The 14,816-nt window shown below is 47.8% G+C and overlaps 1 protein-coding gene across 2 annotated transcripts in view; it reads left to right on the forward strand.

The window, feature by feature from the left end:
* jmjd7 (jumonji domain containing 7) overlaps nt 1-14,816 on the forward strand; it is a 30,923-nt gene that overhangs the window by 1,914 nt on the left and 14,193 nt on the right. For both annotated transcript variants that reach the window (XM_078233487.1, XM_078233488.1), the window contains exons 2-5: nt 2,328-2,481; nt 4,684-4,937; nt 6,353-6,409; nt 13,926-14,021. In XM_078233487.1, coding sequence (XP_078089613.1) covers nt 2,328-2,481; nt 4,684-4,937; nt 6,353-6,409; nt 13,926-14,021 — 561 coding nt within the window. The remainder of the gene's footprint in view (nt 1-2,327; nt 2,482-4,683; nt 4,938-6,352; nt 6,410-13,925; nt 14,022-14,816) is intronic.

Raw genomic sequence — 14,816 nt, forward strand, 5'->3', positions numbered from 1 at the left:
AAGCTTGTGTGGCTTTTGCTACCAAATAAACCTGTTGGACTTTAACCTGGTGTTGTTAAACTTCTTACTGTGTTTACCCCAGTCCAACGCCGGCATCTCCACATCATGATTTCCAGCTTCTACCAGGACTGTTCCCAGTTCTTTTGTAGAAGCATCTGCTTGCAGAGTAACAGGTTGATCTTTCTCTACAACCTAACTATGACTATAACACTATGTTCTGCACCCTTTCCTTCTCCCCTATATAGTCTTTAAATGCTATGCTTTGTCAGTATAGTACAAGAAACAATACTTTTCACTGTACCCCAATAAATGACAATAAAAAATCAAATCAAAAAGGTTTATCTTTGCTGTAATGTGATAGTCTTTTCTTCTTGCATACTTCTCCTTTGAGTTTGTTAAACTCCTCTCAACATCTCTCATCAACTCTCGCAGGTTTGCTGTGTGTCCCAAAGATTAAAGTTTATTCGCTTCACAAGTAGGCTTACATTAACACTGCAATGAAGTTACTGTGAAAATCCCTGAGTCGCCGCACTCCAGCGACTGTTCGGGTAACACTGAGGGAGAATTTAGCACGGCCAATGCACCCTAACTAGCATGTCTTTAGGATTGTGGGAGAAAACTGGAGCACCCAGAAGAAACCCACGCAGACACGGGGAAAATGTGCAGACTCCGCACAGACAGTGACCCAAGCCGGGAATTGAACCTGGGTCCCTGGCGTTGAGAGGCAGCAGTGCTAACCACTGTGCCGTTCTTGTTGACTGTCGCTGAGTAATTCCTCCCCCAGCTGCACTCTAAGCCATTGGAGTCATACCTGGCACACAGGAAGATGGTTGTGCTGGTTGGAGGTCAATCATCTCAGCTCCAGGACGTCACTGCAGGAGTTCCTCAGGGTGGTGTCCGAGACCCAACCATCTTCAGCTGCTCCATCAATTTTCCGATTTATTCACTCCACCATTCAAGACATCACCTCAGTGACATCTTCTTCCCTGCTGCCATCAGACTTTTGAATGGACCTATCTTGCATTAAATTGATCTTTCTCTACACTCTAGCTATGACTGTAACACTACATTCTGCACTCTCTATTCTCCTTCTCTATGAACAGTATGCTTTGTCTATATAGCACGCAAGAAACAATACTTTTCACTGTTTATTAATTCACAAGGGGGCACAGGTTCAAGGTGCGAGGGGGAACACTTAAGGGAGATGTGCAGGATAAGTTTTTCGCGCAGAGAGTGGTGGGTGCCTGGAACGCGCTGCCTGAGGAGGTGGTGGAAACAGGCACATGAGCAACATTTAAGAAGCATCTGGATGGGCACAAGAATAGGCAGGGAATAGAGGGATACGGACTGAGTAAGGGCAGAAGGTTTTTTTTTAGTTTAGTTAGGGCATCATGATCGGCACAGGCTTGGAGGGCCGAAGGGCCTGTTCCTGTGTTGTACTTTTCTTTGTATCCATGCCTCTGTTACTTGGGCTTAACTATTTCAGTTTTCTCCTTGCTGACCTCCCTTTGTGTACATTCAAAATTCTGGGGTCCACGTCCTAACACGCACCAAGTCCCAATCACCCACCAGCCCCTGTGCTCACTGTCCTACACTCCCACTCTAACAAGTCCATCATTGAAAAATTCCCATTTTCCTTTCAAAATCCCTCGATGGCCTCATCCCTTCCAGTATCTGTGACCTAATCCAGCCGTAAAAATATTTGCGATCTCTGCGCCCTCCAGTTCTGGTCTTGCATATCTCTGATTTAATTAATTCAAATTCATTCTTAGCTGCCTGGATCCTAAGCTCAGAAACTACCCCCTTTCTTCTTGAAGATATTCCTATAAGTTGACTTCTATAGCAATTCACCCAAGAGCCTTAGCCAGCACCTTCCAAACCCACAACCACTTCCATCTAGAAGGGCAAGGGCAGCAGATACATGGGAACACCACCACCTGCAAGTTCCCCTCCAAGCCACTCACCATCCTGACTTGGAAATATAACGCTGTTGCTTTGCAGTCGCTGGGTCAAAATCCTGGAATTTCCTCCCTAACGGTATTGTGGGTTAACCCACAGCACATGGACTGCAGCGATTCGAGAAGGCGGCTCACCGCCCCCTTCTCAAGGGCAACGAGGGATGGGTAATAAATGCTGGACAGCCAGTGACGCCCATGTCCCATGAATGAATAAAAGAAACCTTGGGTCATCTGTCCTAATAGTTCCTGTGTTTAGATGTTGAATTTTAATTGACGAAGCACCTTGGGACATTCTGCTACATTGTATGAATTATATAAATATGTGTTGTTGCTTCCTCGCTAAAGTCCCCATCTCTACGTTTTTTACAGAGCTGTACTTGAATGACTCAGTCCCGTACTTAGAGCAGCCCCCCACACCACTGGAATTGCAGCGAAGCTGGCTGTGCCCCAACAAGCCCTTCATTGTGCGGAATGCTATCAGTCACTGGCCAGCAGTCTCCAAATGGACAGCCTCCTACCTAAGGTGCGTTTCTAACTCCGTCTCCTTATTGTGCTTTTGTTTTACTTCAGCTCTTCACACCCAGTAATTCTTTTCTGGGCCGCCCCAAGGCACAGTGACACAGTGGTTAGCACTGCTGCCTCACAGCGCCAGGGACCCCGGGTATGATTCCTGGCTTGGGTCACTGTCTGTGTGGAGTCTGCACTTGTTCCCCGCGTTTCCTCCGGGTGCTCCGATTTCCTCCCACAGTCCGAAAGACGTGCTGGTTAGGTGGATTGACCATGCTAAATTCTCCCTCAGTGTACCCGAACAGGCACCAGAGTGTGGCGACGAGGGGATTTTCACAGTAACTTCATTGCAGTGTTAATGTAAGCCCACTTGTGACACTAATAAATAAACTTTAAACTTTTTTCTGCATTCAGCCTCAGCCATTGTTTCGTGACTGCACTGAGCCATGCCGACTAAATCGACCAAGGAAACTCTGTCGGTGATCTTGCTCTGCCACTTGGCATGGGTTGGGTGGGGGCTAGTGTGGGAAGAGAGCTTTTTTATTCTTTTCCTCAATTTCCATTGATTTTCCTCCCCCCTGGTTCAAATGGTACAAAATTACAACTTTAAAATTTTCACCTTTCTTTTCAAATCCTTCCCTGGCCTCACCCCTTCCTACCGCTGGAATCTCCGTCAGCCCCACAACCCACCAAAATATCCAATTCTGATCTCTTGAACATCCCTGATTTTAACTGCTCAACCAATTGGATCCATAAAACAGGCTCTCATCTCCAATGAACTGGGAAACGAGCTGAGACTGTACTCGGCAGAATGCACTGGAGTAAAGTCTCGGCTGTGTATGCACATTTCCACTTACCTCTGAGGAACAACTTCTCTCAAAGGGTGGTAAATATGGAACCCTCTGCCCCAGAGTGCACAGAATCGGTCAACAGATTCAAGAACGAGATAGATTTGTTTCTGATGAAAAGCAGGATAAAGGGCTATGGGGAGCAGGCAGGAAACATCGGGAGTAGCAGCAGAAGTGGGCAAATTCAGCCCTTCGAGCCTGCTCCGCCATTCAATCAGATCACGGCTGATCTCTTCCTGGTCTCAAATCCACCTCCCCACCTGTTCCCCATATCCCTCTTTCCTTTTTTAAAATCAGAAATATATCTATCTCCCTCTTGAAACCATTCAATGATTCCGACTCCACCGCGCTCTGGGGCAGCGAGTTCCACAAATTCACCACCCTCTGCGAGAAGTAGTTCCTCCTCATCTCAGTTTAAATCTACCGCCTCTCAGCCTATACCTGTGACCTCTTGTTCTGGATTGCCCCATAAGAAGAGACATTTGGCCGACATTTACTTTATCAATCCCTTTGAAAATTTTATAAAGCTCAACCAGATCCCCCCTCATCCTTCTGAACTCCAGCGAGTATAAACCCAAACTGTTTAATCTCTCCTCCTACGTCAACCCCAGAATCAATCTGGTGAACCTGTTCTCCTCGTGTCTGCGTGGGTTTCCTCCGGGTGCTCCGGTTTCCTCCCACAGTCCAAGGATGTGCGGGTTGGGTTGATTGGCCATGCTAAAATTGCCCCTTAGGGTCCTGGGATGCGTAGGTTAGAGGGATTAGCGGGTAAAATATGTAGGGATATGGGGGTAGGGCTTGGGTGGGATTGTGGTCGGTGCAGACTCGATGGGCCGAATGGCCTCTTTCTGTGCTGTAGGGTTTCTATGAACCTCCTTGGAACTGTCTCCAGCACCACCACATCCTTCTTCAAATAAGGAGACCAAAACTGATCACAATGCTCCAGATGTGGTCTCACCAGCACCCTATATAATTGCAACAACGCTTCTTTACTTTGAGTTGAGACCAGGATAAGTTCAGCCATGATCATGTTAAATGGCGGAGGAGACTCGATGGGCTGAATTGCCTACTCCTGCTCCTAATTCCTATGTTCCTATTGGTGCTGTGCTTTCAGCTGCCTAGGTGCTAAGCACTGGAATTTCCTCCCTAAACCCCCTCTATGTTATCCTCCCTCAAGACGCTCCTTAAAACCTACCCCTTCCACCGCAATGTCTGTTCATCTGCTCTGATATCTCTCCCTGTGGCTCAGTGGCACATTTTCTTTAATAATTCTCCTGTTGAGCACCGTGGACTGTTGTGCTACGTTGAAGGCGCTGTTAAAATGCAAGTTGTTTTGATCGTGTTTAACATTCGGGTGTTTTAACCTGCAGAGAAATGATTGGGAAGCAGACGGTGAGCGTGGCGGTGACCCCCAACGGTTACGCCGATGCCGTGCACGAGGGCCGGTTTGTGATGCCCGAGGAGCGGCGGATGCCCCTTGCGGACTTTCTGGACATCATAGAGAGGAAGCGGACTGCGAGCGGAGTGTTCTACGTGCAGAAACAGTGCTCAAACCTGACGGAGGAGTTTCCTCAGCTCCTGCCGGACATAGATCCCCACATCCTGTGGATGAGTGAGGCTCTAGGTACTGGAATACTGAGCGAGAGGCGGCAATCACAGCTTAGCTTACTCTGCCAGACGTGTTCGTCAGGGGCTCATATCGGCAATTATAGAAATAAGTTAAATTACTTTCTCTCCTTTCCTAATGCTCCACCAGCTCATACCCACTCCAGTTAGATTTCTGCCACTACTTGGATCATGGAATCCCTACAGTGCAGAAGGAGGCCATTTGGCCCATTGAGTCTGCACCGACCCTCCGACAGAACATCTTACCCAGGCCCATCCCCCGCCCTCTCCCCGTAACCCCTTATATTTATCCCATTAATCCCCCTAACCTACACATATTGGGACGCTAAGGGGTAATTTAGCATGGCTACTGCACCTAACCTGCACATCTTTGGACTGTGGGAGGAAACCAGAGCACCCGGAGGAAACCCACACAGACATAGGGAGAACAGGCAAGATCAAATCGGAGACAGTCACCCAAGGCAGGAATTGAACCCAGGTCCCTGGCACTGTGAGGTAGCAGTGCTAACCACTGTGCCACCTTGCAGTCCCTTGAAGTGGTGCCTTTTTCGTGGCTATCTGGGATACACTCTTCACAGATCGAGGATGTTTTTTTATGAGTGTTAAGTGCTGTGTTTTATGTATTAGAGTAAGACCCTCTCTAAAGCGGCACGGTGGTTAGCACTGCTGTCTCTCAGCGCCAGGGACCTGGGTGGAGTTTGCACGTTCTCCCCGTGTCTGCGTGGGTTTCCTCTGGGTGCTCCGGTTTCCTCCCACAGTCCAAAGATGTGCGGGTTAGGTGGATTGGCCATGCTAAATTGCCCCTTAGTGTCAGGGGGACTAGCTAGGGTAAATGCATGGGAATAGGGCTTGGGTGTGATTGTGGGCGGTGCAGACTCGATGGGCCGAATGGCCTCCTGCACTGTAGGGATCCTATGATAAAGCGCTTGTCGTAAGACTCTGACACACTGGTGCTGGGACACTGAGGTAGATTCTCCCACTGCCCCTCAAGCAGACTTCGGGAGGAGCCAGAGACCACTGCAGCATTCATACGTGCTAAGGTAGTACATATGCAGAGTATGGGGCTGGAAGAAGGTAGATTCCTAGGACGAGTGATGGTGAGAGTCCTGGAGTAGCAGCGGTCCACACCTCCTCCCAATCCCAGAAAAATAACAAGGTACCTACCTACCTCTGATCTGTTCAGATGGATTGCCTGCAGACCATCCAGTTGGAGGGGCCTCAACAAAATGGAGATGGCCCCAGTGCCTTGAGGTGGGGGCAGTAGATGGATCAGTAAGTTCTTACACCAGGTGGAGGCCTGAAGATTCAGGCTCCTCTCATAGCAGGCTTATGGGCAGTCGCTCTGTGCCAGTCTGGATTCAGATTCTTTTACTGTGAGCTTGATGGTTTTTTTTTTCTTTGCTCTTGTTTCAGGGAAGATGCCTGATGCAGTAAATTTCTGGCTGGGGGAGTCGGCTGCAGTAACTTCCTGTAAGTAACCAGAGCCCGTTACTCATGTATGAATCAGGTGTTGGGCAGGGAAGAGAGACGCCTGTGAAAGGGAGGCGGCGTTCTGTTTTTGGGAGATGTTGTCGGGCAGAATTGCTGCAAGGAACCCGTGCCAGCCAACAAGAATCTCGCCCTGGGTGTCCTTCCCATTATTGATTGACCTCCAGAGACTCCAGTGTCGACCCAGAGTTTGCCAGTGTTGGGCACACATCCCGATGGCGGGCGAGTCCAGAACCAGGGGTCATAGTTTGTGGATAAGGGGTAAACCTTTTAGGACCAGTTTGCTCAAATCCTCTTTATTGTTTTGCTGCTAGTTTTACTCCCTTTCCCCACACCCACCAGAGGATAGGAGAGTCTAAAACTAGAGGGCATAGATTTAAGATGAGAGGGGAGAGATGCAAAAGGGTCCAGAGGGGCAATTTTTTCACATAGAGGGTGATGTGCCTGAAATAAGCTGCCAAAGGCAGTAATAGAGGCAGAGGCAATTTGGTCTTTACAGTTACATGGGTAAGATGGGTATAGAGGGATATGGGCCAAATGCGGGCAGTTGGGACTAACTTAATGGTAAAAACTGGCGGCATGGACAAGTTGGGCCGAAGGGCATGTTTCCATGCTATAAACCTCTATGACTCTATAACTGAGTGAGGAGAGATTTCTTCACCCAAAGGGTGGTGAATGTGTGGAATTCAGTACCACAGAATACAGTTGAGACCAAAACATGGTATGATTTCAAGAAGAAATTAGATATAGCTCTTGGGGCTAAAGGGATATAGGAGGAAGGGGGGATCAGGATATTGAATTTGATGATCAGCCATGATCAAAATGAATGGGGGAGCAGGCTCGAAGGGCCGAATGGCTTATTCCTATTTTCTGTGTTTCTGTGCACACTTACAAAGAACAATACAGCACAAGAACAGGCCCTTTGGCCCTCCAAGCCCGCGCCGCTCCCTGGTCCAAACTAGACCATTCTTTTGTATCCCTCCATTCCCACTCCGTTCATATGGCTATCTAGATAAGTCTTAAACGTTCCCAGTGTGTCCGCCTCCACCACCTTGCCCGGCAGCGCATTCCAGGCCCCCACCACCCTCTGTGTAAAATACGTCCTTCTGATATCTGTGTTAAACCTCCTCCCCCCTCACCTTGAACCTATGCCCCCTCGTGAACGTCACCACCGACCTGGGAAAAAGCTTCCCACCGTTCACCCTATCTATGCCTTTCATAATTTTATACACCTCTATTAGGTCTCCCCTCATCCTCCGTCTTTCCAGTGAGAACAACCCCAGTTTACCCAATCTCTCCTCATAACTTCTACAGCCATTCTGTCTGGCATGACGCTTGTTGAGCTTCAGTTTGATTTGCCGGCTGGTCCTCGTGCCTCGTGTCATGCAGTCTCACTCCCACCCCATGGTCTGCACTGACCCATCACAGTGTTGGTGTGTCACGAGGTCAGAGTGTTCAGTTTTATGGATTATCCTCCTATCCGATGATCAGAATGGGAATAGATTTCGGAATGAATCAGAAGCTGCTCCACAATGGGTCTAGCCTGTGTGTCGGTTTCAGAATATCTGTGGTTTTGTGTGGTTGGCACTGCTGCCTCACAGCACCAGAGATATGGGTTCGATTCCTGGCTTGGGTCACTGTCTGTGTGGAGTTTGCACATTCTCCCCGTTTCTGCGTGGGTTTCCTCCGGGTGCTCCGGTTTCCCCCCACAGTCCAAAGATGTGCGGGTTAGGTAGATTGGCCATGCTAAATTGCCCCTTAATGTCAGGGGGACTAGCTAGGTTGTGGGGCTAGGGCCTGGGTGGGATTGTGGTTGGTGCAGACTCGATGGGTTGGGTGGCCTCCTTTTGCACTGTAGGATTCTATGATTGCTTTAACCTCTGGAGGTATCAGGGATCATTTTCCAGACATCTGTTAATGGAAAGGAGACTCGCTGTACGAATTGGATTAATTTATGCACAGCCCATGTTTCTCTGTACATTTAAACTAGAGGACAGAAAATGGTAGTTATTACGTTTGCAGCTTCTTGACAGGGACCCAAGTCCATCAGTCACACCTACCAACAATATCTACTGAAAGATCAGGTCTCTATTCTATCATGTGGCACTGGCTGGGAAGCCATTTGAGTGATGGTGTGAGGGAGCTGAATTAACATTAGTAAAGATATAGTCAGCAACACACAACTGGGTTACTGAGTTACAGTGTGAGGGAGCTAGGTTAATGTCAGAAGAGATTAACGTCAGTAGCGATACAGTCAGTTGTACGGGGAGGCGATGGCCTAGTGGTATTATCGCTAGACTTATCCAGAAACTCAGCTAATGTTCTGGGGACCCGGGTTCGAATCCTGCCACGGTAGATGGTGGAATTCGAATTCTATAAAAAAATCTGGAATTAAGAATCTACTGATGACCATGGAACACTTGTCGATTGTTGGAAAAACCCATCATCCCAATGTCCTTTAGGGAAGGAAATCTGCCATTCTCACCTGGTCTGACCTACACGTGACAATGTGGTTCGTTCTCAACTGCCCTCCAAGGGCAACTAGGGATGGGCAATAAATGCTGTAAGAAATCTCTCAACACCAGGTTAAAGTCCCAACAGGTTTATTTGGTAGCAAAAGCCACTAGCTTTCAGAGCGCTGCCCCTTTGTCAGGTGAGTGGGAGTTCTGTTCACAAACAGGGCATATAAAGACACAAACTCAATTTACAAAATAATGGTTGCAATGCGAGTCTTTTCAGGTAATCAAGTCTTAAAGGTACAGACAATGTGAGTGGAGAAAGGGTTAAGCACAGGTTAAAGAGATGTGTATTATCTCCAGATAGGACAGTTAGTGAGATTTTGCAAGCCCAGGGAAATCGTGGGGGTTACAGATGGTGTGACATGAACCCAAGATCCCAGTTGAGGCCATCCTCATTTGTGTGGAACTTGGCTATCAGTTTCTGCTCAGCGACTCTGCGCTGTCGTGTGTCGTGACGGCCGCCTTGGAGAACGCTTACCCGAAGATCAGAGGCCGAATGCCCGTGACCGCTGAAGTGTTCCCCAACAGAAAGAGAACACTCTTGCCTGGTGATTGTCGAGCGGTGTTCATTCATCCATTGTTGTAGTGTCTGCATGGTCTCCCCAATGTACCATGCCTCGGGACATCCTTTCCTGCAGTATATCAGGTAGAAGTTTAACAACACCAGGTTAAAGTCCAACAGGTTTATTTGGTAGCAAAAGCCACACAAGCTTTCGGAGCTCTAAGCCCCTTCTTCAGGTGAGTGGGAATTCTGTTCACAAACAGAGCATATAAAGACACAAACTCAATTTACATGAATAATGGTTGGAATGCGAATACTTACAACTAATCAAGTCTTTAAGAAACAAAACAATGTGAGTGGAGAGAGCATCAAGACAGGCTAAAAAGATGTGTATTGTCTCCAGACAAGACAGCCAGTGAAACTCTGCAGTTCTAGGCAACTGTGGGGGTTACAAATAGTGTGACATGAACCCAATATCCCAGTTGAGGCCGTCCTCGTGTGTGCGGAACTTGGCTATCAGTTTCTGCTCAGCGACTCTGCGCTGTCGTGTGTCGCGAAGGCCGCCTTGGAGAACGCTTACCCGAATATCAGAGGCCGAATCGCCGTGACCGCTGAAGTGCTCCCCAACAGGAAGAGAACAGTCTTGCCTGGTGATTGTCGAGCGGTGTTCATTCATCCGTTGTCGCAGCGTCTGCATAGTTTCCCCAATGTACCATGCCTCGGGACATCCTTTCTTGCAGCGTATCAGGTAGACAACGTTGGCCGAGTTGCAAGAGTATGTACCGTGTACCTGGTGGATGGTGTTCTCACGTGAGATGATGGCATCTGTGTCGATGATCCGGCACGTCTTGCAGAGGTTGCTGTGGCAGGGTTGTGTGGTGTCATGGTCACTGTTCTCCTGAAGGCTGGGTAGTTTGCTGCGGACAATGGTCTGTTTGAGGTTGTGCGGTTGTTTGAAGGCAAGAAGTGGGGATGGCCTTGGCGAGATGTTCGTCTTCATCAATGACATGTTGAAGGCTCCGGAGGAGATGCCGTAGCTTCTCCGCTCCGGGGAAGTACTGGACAACGAAGGGTACTCTGTCCACTGTGTCCCGTGTTTGTCTTCTGAGGAGGTCGGTGCGGTTTTTCGCTGTGGCGCGTTGGAACTGTTGATCAATGAGTCGAGCGCCATATCCTGTTCTTATGAGGGCATCTTTCAGCGTCTGGAGGTGTCTGTTGCGATCCTCCTCATCCGAGCAGATCCTGTGTATACGGAGGGCTTGTCCATAGGGGATGGCTTCTTTAACGTGTTTAGGGTGGAAGCTAGAGCAGTGGAGCATCGTGAGGTTATCCGTGGGCTTGCGGTACAGTGAGGTGCTGAGGTGACCGTCCTTAATGGAGATGCGGGTGTCCAAGAATGCAACCGATTCCGGAGAGTAGTCTATGGTGAGTCTGATGGTGGGATGGAACTTGTTGATGTCATCATAGAGTTGTTTCAGTGATTGTTCACCATGAGTCCAAAGGAAGAAAATGTCATCGATGTATCTAGTGTATAGCATCGGTTGAAGGTCCCGTGCGGTGAAGAAGTCTTGTTCGAACCTGTGCATGAAGATGTTGGCATATTGAGGTGCGAATTTGGTCCCCATGGCTGTTCCGTGTGTCTGGATGAAGAACTGGTTGTTGAAGGTGAAGATATTGTGGTCCTGGATGAAGCGGATGAGATGTAAAATTGCATCTGGAAACTGGCAGTTGTTGGCGCTGAGCACTGAGGCCGTTGCAGCAATGCCATCGTCATGGGGGATGCTGGTGTAGAGTGCCGAGACATCCATTGTGACGAGGAGCGCTCCTGGTTCAACTGCTCCATGTGTGCCGAGTTTCTGTAGGAAGTCCGTCGTGTCGCGACAAAAGCTGGGGGTTCTTTGTACAATGGGTTTCAGGATGCCCTCGACATAGCCGGAGAGGTTCTCGCACAGGGTCCCATTGCCCGATACGATGGGACGGCCGGGTGTGTTTGGATTGTGTATCTTCGGGAGGCAGTAGAGATCTCCAAACCGAGGAGTACGTGGGATGAGAGCACGCAGGGTGTTCTGAAGGTCCGGATCAAAGGTCTTGATCAGAGTGTTGAGTTGACGGGTGTGTTCTTTGGTCGGATCTGCAGGTAACTGTCTGTAGTGTTCCTCGTCACACTATTTGTAACCCCCACAGTTGCCTAGAACTGCAGAGTTTCACTGGCTGTCTTGTCTGGAGACAATACACATCTTTTTAGCCTGTCTTGATGCTCTCTCCACTCACATTGCTTTGTTTCTTAAAGACTTGATTACTTGTAAGTATTCGCATTCCAACCATTATTCATGTAAATTGAGTTTGTGTCTTTATATGTTCTGTTTGTGAACAGAATTCCCACTCACCTGAAGAAGGGGCTTAGAGCTCCGAAAGCTTGTGTGGCTTTTGCTACCAAATAAACCTGTTGGACTTTAACCTGGTGTTGTTAAACTTCTTACTGTGTTTACCCCAGTCCAACGCCGGCATCTCCACATCGTGTATCAGGTAGACAACGTTGGCCGAGTTGCAACTGTATGTACCGCGTACCTGGTGGATGGTGTTCGCACGTGTGATGGTGGCATCCGTGCACGTCTTGCAGAGGTTGCTGTGGCAGGGTTGTGTGGTTACCCCAGTCCAATGCCGGCATCTCCACATCATCAATAAATGCTGGCCAGCCAGCGGTGCCTGTGTCTCATGAAGAAATAATAAAAAAGATTTCATCCTCCACTAGGAATTTTGCTCTGGGACACCTTTGAAATCTTTCCTTCAAAAAAACATTTTACTGATTCAATTGGATCATAGCAAAACATGAAAGCCACAATAGGTGGACTTGTTGCGGTGGCACAGTGGTTAGCTCTGCTGCTTCACAGCACCAGGGACGCATTCTCCCTGTGTCTCTGTGGGTTTCCTCCGGGTGCTCCGGTTTCCTCCCATAGTCCAAAAATGTGCAGGTTAGGTGTACTGGCTAAGGTAAATTGAGTAAGAAGTCTCACAACACCAGGTTAAAGTCCAACAGGTTTATTTGGTAGCAAAAGCCACACAAGCTTTCGGAGCACTGCTCCTTCGTCAAGTGAGTGGGAGTTCTGTTCACGAACAGGGCATATAAAGACACAAACTCAATTTACAAAATAATGTTTGATCCACATTAAGGTAAATTGCCCCTTAGTGTCCCAATATGTATAGGTTAGGGGGATTAACTATGGTAAATGAGTGCGGGCATAGGAGAGGGCCTGGGTAAAATATTCTGTCAGCGAGTCGGTGCAGACTCGATGGGCCAAGTGGCGGCCTCCTGCACTGTAGGGATTCTATGGATTCTATTACCATTTTCCTGTGATAATATTAATAGAGGTGTATTTGTTCACTATAAAATGCTTTATGTGGTTTTCTCATTACAAATATTTATCTGAAGCGTGTTACAAGATCTTAATGTCAGGTTCCACATACATACTGATGATCCCCGTTTCTGCCTCCAGCTCCCCCAACCCTTCCAATTCCCATGATCTGTCACACTGCTTGCCAGACATCCGGTCCTGGAAGAGCAGAACTTTTCTTCAATTCAGGAAGACTTTGTTTCCCTACACAAGCTCCTTTCCCTAGTCATTGACTTTATCCCTCTTCCTCTCAATTATCGGAGGATGAAGCAGACTGTAAACTCAGTGTTGCATTTGACTCGAAGATGAATTTCCGACCACTGTTTCACCCCATCACTAAAACTTCCTGTCTCATCTCATCCTGATACCTTCATTCATGTCATTGTTACTTCTAGACTTATCCATTCCAATGTTCTATTGGCCAACCTCCCACCCGTCACCCCATATAAACTTCAGCTGATTCAAAACTCTGCTACTTGTATTCTAATTAACACCAATTCCATTCACTCATCACCACGTGGTCACTGATCTGCATTGGTTCCCGGTCCAGTTCTATAATTCTCAACCTTGTTTTCAAATCCTTCTGCATCTTCTTCTCTCCCTATCTAACCTCCACCAGCCTTCCGAGATATCCTCACTCCCCCAATCCTGGCCTCTCGAAAATCCTCTCTTTTAATTGCTCCACCACTGGAGTAATTGGGGCCTTCAACTCCTAAACTCTGGAATTTTCTTCCTGACCGCCTCTGCCTCACTACCTCTCTCTCCTTTCAGATTCTCCTTAACCTAACTCTTGGCCAAGCTTTTGGCCAAATGTCTTGTCGAATTTTGTTTGATAGTCGTTCCAGTGAAGCTCCTTGGAACATTTCACTGCCTTTAAGGTGCTACCTGAATGCAAGTTATTATTTGCATAATCATAATCAAGATTTTGAATGCTATGTTGGGTATTAGAAAGTGAGCAACCCTAGCTAATTGTGTACCTGTGTGTCCTCCGTGCTCTGATGTAAATCCACTGCGTGATTTGGCTGCACTGATTTCCTGCACATTTGTGCAATTTTACTGATTCTTATTTCTCAACTTTATTCCAGTGCATAAAGATCACTATGAGAACCTGTACTGCGTGGTTTCTGGAGAGAAGCACTTTATCCTCCACCCTCCCACTGACAGACCCTTTATCCCATATGGTAGGTCAGGCTTTCACAGCGCTGCCCCTTACCTCTGAAATCCTGTCTAGCCTGGCTGTAAAAATGAATGAAATTAGTTAATCTGAACCGGTTTATAGAACAGATCATTATTCCATATGGATTGGCAGTCTCGCTTCCAGATACTGGCCAGTAAGGGAAATGGGAAAAGATATGGAATTAATTTAGTCTGCATTGTTTCATCAAACTCTTCCCGGCAAAGATGTGTCACTGGTTAGAAGTATATTCAGTAAGAGGTTTAACAACACCAGGTTAAAGTCCAACAGGTTTATTTGGTAGCAAAAGCCACACAAGCTTTCGGAGATAGAAGTATATTCCCACTGAACCATTCCAAACAAGGACTGAACTTCCCGTCCTGGTCTGCATACTAGCTGACATTGTACATGGTTTCCTCCCCTTAGCTGTTGCCTCCGACCTCTTTTCATGCCTGCTGTCATCCACCCTGACTTTAAAAAATACCAACCCTTCTCCTATCTGCCCTTGTACAACACTAAACCTCATCTCCAACCTTTTATAGAAACCCTACAGTGCAGAAAGAGGCCATTTGGCCCATCGAGTCTGCACCGACCACAATCCCACCCAGGCCCTACCCCCATATCCCTACATATTTACCCGCTAATCCCTCTAACCTACGCATCTCAGGACACTAAGGGGCAATTTTTAGCATGGCCAATCAACCTAACCCGCACATCTTTGGACTGTGGGAGGAAACCGGAGCACCTGGAGGAAACCCACGCAGACATGAGGAGAATGTGCAAACTCCACACAGACAGTGAC

The sequence above is a fragment of the Mustelus asterias genome, chromosome 18 (genome assembly GCF_964213995.1).
Source record: "Mustelus asterias chromosome 18, sMusAst1.hap1.1, whole genome shotgun sequence".
Lineage (NCBI taxonomy): Eukaryota > Metazoa > Chordata > Chondrichthyes > Carcharhiniformes > Triakidae > Mustelus > Mustelus asterias.